This window comes from Rhodamnia argentea, chromosome 5, assembly GCF_020921035.1.
Source record: "Rhodamnia argentea isolate NSW1041297 chromosome 5, ASM2092103v1, whole genome shotgun sequence".
Taxonomy (NCBI): domain Eukaryota; kingdom Viridiplantae; phylum Streptophyta; class Magnoliopsida; order Myrtales; family Myrtaceae; genus Rhodamnia; species Rhodamnia argentea.
The window spans coordinates 18,330,211-18,334,626 of NC_063154.1; the positions used below are offsets into that span (position 1 = coordinate 18,330,211).

At 37.6% G+C, this 4,416-nt stretch overlaps 1 protein-coding gene across 1 annotated transcript; it reads left to right on the forward strand.

The window, feature by feature from the left end:
• Nucleotides 1–292: 292 nt before the first annotated feature.
• LOC125315232 (RNA pseudouridine synthase 4, mitochondrial-like) lies at nucleotides 293–2,532 on the forward strand. Its single transcript, XM_048279673.1, has 6 exons — nucleotides 293–298; nucleotides 385–465; nucleotides 569–682; nucleotides 796–897; nucleotides 1,757–1,865; nucleotides 2,382–2,532. Exons 1-6 carry the CDS (start codon nucleotides 293–295, stop codon nucleotides 2,510–2,512), a joined length of 543 nt encoding a protein of 180 aa, XP_048135630.1. The 3' UTR covers nucleotides 2,513–2,532.
• The last annotated feature ends 1,884 nt before the right edge of the window (nucleotides 2,533–4,416 follow it).

The following is a 4,416-nucleotide window of genomic DNA, read 5'->3' on the forward strand; positions in this document are numbered from 1 at the left end:
TCAGTCTTTCTAATATTGGACGATAATGGAAGGTGGCAGCTAAAGACTCGATCAACTTGGGAGATCGAATCTATCTTCCAATCACTGTTAAAGAGTTGCCTTCAAAGAAGCAAGAGTGGCGTTGCAATTCGGAAGAAGTGAATTTTGTTCGTGGCCTTGTGTTGCATAAGGTTCAGATGCTTATGCATTTCTGGTGGTTACTAGATGTGTGCCAATTTGCTTTAGGCTTTTCACTTTCCACTTGCACTTTGAGCAGGACGAAGCCATTTTTGCTGTGAATAAACCCCCTGGAATGCCTGTTCAAGCGAGCTATTTTTCTTCATTTGCTTCTTTCCCTTATCTTCGAAGAAATGTGGATGCAAGCTACAGTGATTTCTTTGGCAGGGTGGTGTAGGCATCGGTAGAAGCTTGGATGAGGTGGCCATCACTTGTTTGAAGTATGATCACCAAGAAAACCCTCGGCTGGTAAGTGTTCTGCGGACCTTTTACAACATCCTGTTGCGTAATTACAAGTAGATGGCTCTTCAAGGACATTAATGGCTTATTAAACTCTTTTGACATTTTTAAGGTGCACAGACTTGACAAAGATTGCAGTGGCATCCTGGTGATGGGCAGGACACAAACAAGTGCGACATTTTTGCACTCCCTAGTCCGTGAGAAAACTGTTGGAGCATTAAACAATGTCAGAAACACAGAGTATCCTTTTTGCCTTTTCTTCCAGTTAGGCACACGTTAATTCATAGTGAACTGCTAGTAGCACTTAAAGATTGACCTGATTCTCGAACCTTTTTTTAGGATACTGATAGCAGAAAGAGATTATTGCAACGGAAGTATTGGGCACTTGTCATTGGATCACCTAGGCGATCAAAGGGAGTGATTTCTGCACCATTGGGAAAGGTGGGAATGTTTTCGTGCTTCATAACTATATGTTGGAGGCTTCTCCGTCTTTGATCATCGAAGATGCAAATGAATTCTTCTAAAATATGTTTTAGTCAACCTGTTTTATGGCATGCTATCTATCTGTTATTTAGCAGAAAGGATACTTCGTCTCGTTATTCACACTTATTTTGCTTGTTAATTGATGTTTCTGTTGAACATGAAAAGAATTGGCTCCTAGCCGGCTGAGAGAATGTTGCAAGGCAAATGAGCCTTAACTTCCCTAATTGAATGAGTCATGCACTCATGGCCAGAATGTTTTTAATTTCAATAGAATTTGTTATATCAGGAGAAATTCCCGAATGATTGTGATACGGAAGGAGTCAAGAAGTTTACTCCATGACTGTACTTTCACTTCAATTTATAATTTAAATTCAACATGGAACAAACATTACTAAAGGAGTTCAGAATAATCAGGGTAGACCTGGAATATTTGCTTGCTTTCTGAATATCTTTTCGGTGCCAACTCTTTGCTATCATCTAGACTTCCCACTGTCTCTGCCTTTTGTTGTGCATGGATTTGTGTTTTACGAACCATATGCCTGGAAACGCAAATTTAGTAGGCTATCTTTTTTCTCAGGTTGCTTCAGCATTTTGCAGGAGACTGTTAAATTTTTTTTTTTTTTTTTGGTCAGAAGTGTTGTCATTTGACAACCTGCTCTCTGCATATTTCTGTGTAGTATGGATGGATTGCACTGTTATGCTTTGAAATGGTTGTTTGACCATAAAATTTGATTTTCTATGCCTATTGGACACTATTCACACTACCTATTCTGTTTGACATTGAAGAACTTCTATTTATTACTTTACATTCTTTTAGGTGCGGATGGACAATGGGAAATCAGATCGTATAACGATTATCAATGGCAGTCATACGATCCCATCTCATCATGCACTAACAGAGTATCAAGTGATTGAATCTCGTCATGGTGAGTGATTGATGCTGACTGAAAGACATCTTATTAATTTGTAGAATTTTGTTGCAGTGGGATTGATATGCTTCCTAGAAAATTGTTTTGCCCTTCATAAAGGTTTTATCTCTAGTTATGACAGATTTATGTGCCTAAGTCATCAACGGTCTGTGCAGTGTCCTGGATTGAAGAAAGCAATGACTGTCACATTTCCTATTGGTCATTAAATTTAATATCATCAGCATCTGTTCTAATCTAACCAATTTCTTGAAGTTGAGTGAGTCATTACTTAACTGGGGCATTCTATTGCTGACCTATCTTGCCAATAGAGCAGATCCCTCTCCGACCACGTGTTTAGATGCTTGAGGTCTTAAGGTTGCATTCCTTTTTATCATTTCTTTTTCCGCAAGAACAGCATTTGCGCCGGAGATACTAAATAATGCTTGGCATCACAAAATATAGAAGTAGGAAAAGCAAGTCAAGGGCTTTACTTGTGAACTTGCATGTCTTTCATGCTATTGTCGTCTAATGCAGGCTATACGTGGCTAGAGCTGTCACCGCTCACAGGAAGAAAGCATCAGGTATGTTATAACCAAGATGTTTACATTCCCAAAAAAGAACTTGAATCAAGATTTTATCTTATCAGTTTATGTGCACATCTTTGACTTCCATTCTGGACAAATTCTTCCACCTCTGTCCTCAACAGACTCCTGAACCTTGCTGAATAATAAAGAACCAAATTTGCCAATGTGTATCAGCGATAGAAATTGCTGTTATTCATTAACTTTGGAACCATTCAGGGCCAACTTTTGAACAATGCAAGAATAATCTGGCGCCCTTACGATACCGAGCAATTTCTGATCGTATGTCATTACCTTTGTTTCGCTTTTTTGGCTTTTTTACGTTTTGTCTCCAGTAGGGTTTAGTTAAGGCTTGAGGCAAAAATTTATATTCAGCTGAAAACAGCGTCGATCTGGCATAGGTTCATGCTTAATGGCCACGTTGGCATCTTTCGATAGGCAAATTAGATGGAGTTAACAGGGGAACTTGATTGCACTTTTTGAAAAATTTAAGGATTCAATTACATCTTCTCAATAAGTTTTAGGACTTATGGCATACTTACCCAAAAAATAGACTACTTACTTGGAATATTTAATATCATATTGCATAGTTAAAGCATAAGACGAAATCTCAACAAACTTAAAATTTGCAAATTAACACTAATTCTAATCTTGATCTCGTCGAAGAAATGTCGAATTGTCAACAAAATATAATTGAATAAAAGCACGATAGAACATAAGAATTATCATGATGGAAACCATGACCAGTTCAAACTTTGGACAATTAAGTGTGAGCCTAGATATATGTATTACTCCGGTGAAACAAAATAAAATAATGACGAACTTGTGCTGTACCAATGTTGTAAGACTGTAATTTAGTTCATCCAACTGATTTTAACCAGCTGGTGTCGGCCATCCGACGACATAATATTTTAATTTTTTTACTATTTTTCTTGATTCTTTTTTTTTATTTTGTTTTGTTAGTGACCTGCTGAAGGAAGAAGAAGGAAGAAAAAATAAAAAATCATAAAGATAAAAATAAATAAAATATTATGTCTCCGGATGTGATGCAGAGCATTCGATTATGTCGTTAATGATCCCCATGTCGTCATGAAAACTATCGACTAGGATTGTCGATTATAAAGTTTTGCTTATTTCTCTTAGAAATAAGATTGCTTTGCAGATTGATTGCGGAATTCATGGCGATTCACCGGAATGATTGCTAACCGGATTGACTAAAGATTCAAAGGCATATTCAAGATATGATTGATTGCTAATTCTATGGCGTATTCAATATGTGATTGATTGCTGATTTCAAGTCATATCTTTCCTGATTACATGCTGATTTGACGGCAAATCAAAGGCATATCAATGAGAGGCTGATTTGAGTCATTTTCTTTGATATTAGTAGAGCTTTTAAGGCTGTTATTAGCATGAAGAGGGTAGTGAACAAAATTTTGTGTTTTATTTCCTTGTCCTATTTCCTTTGACTTAGTCTCTCTATTTATATAGGAGTATTCTCCATTGTAAGGGCGGGTTTGGTGAATGAATGAGAATTACTCTCTTGAGTTGAATTTGCTTTATTTCGCTTTCTTTAGCCTAAATTGGATTCTTCCTCGATAGTGAACCAAAAGCCTTTTAGTCCCTTTTAAACTTGGTTGGTGGTTTTCCTTTAAACCTTAGTAGTGAGCTTTCGTCCCGAATCCCAATCTAGACTATTGGCTGGTGGCGTGCCTTTAGGCCTTGATCTAATTGTATCCAATCCTTATTCTCGTTCATCCTTTCATACCCATCCTAAAAACTCTGATCGGTTCATTACTCCTTCCAAAATCAATTAAAACGTATTCGCCCGCCTCATGCATGCATCGGGATGGCTGGTGTCGGCGAGCATCCACGTTAGCGCCGCCCTACCAAAATTGGCCGGATGGACTGAAATGACACAATTGTAAAAAGTTTAGCACCGAATCGGTAGAAAATAAAGTTTAGGACTAAATTGACACAATTGCAAT

What these genes read in the sequence shown, in the direction of transcription:
- LOC125315232 (XM_048279673.1), top strand. An exon ending in ACCAAGAAAACCCTCGGCTG is followed by an intron (nt 466 to 568) that starts GTAAGTGTTCTG and finishes GACATTTTTAAG; the next exon opens with GTGCACAGACTTGACAAAGA. An exon ending in AGTGATTGAATCTCGTCATG is followed by an intron (nt 1,866 to 2,381) that starts GTGAGTGATTGA and finishes CGTCTAATGCAG; the next exon opens with GCTATACGTGGCTAGAGCTG.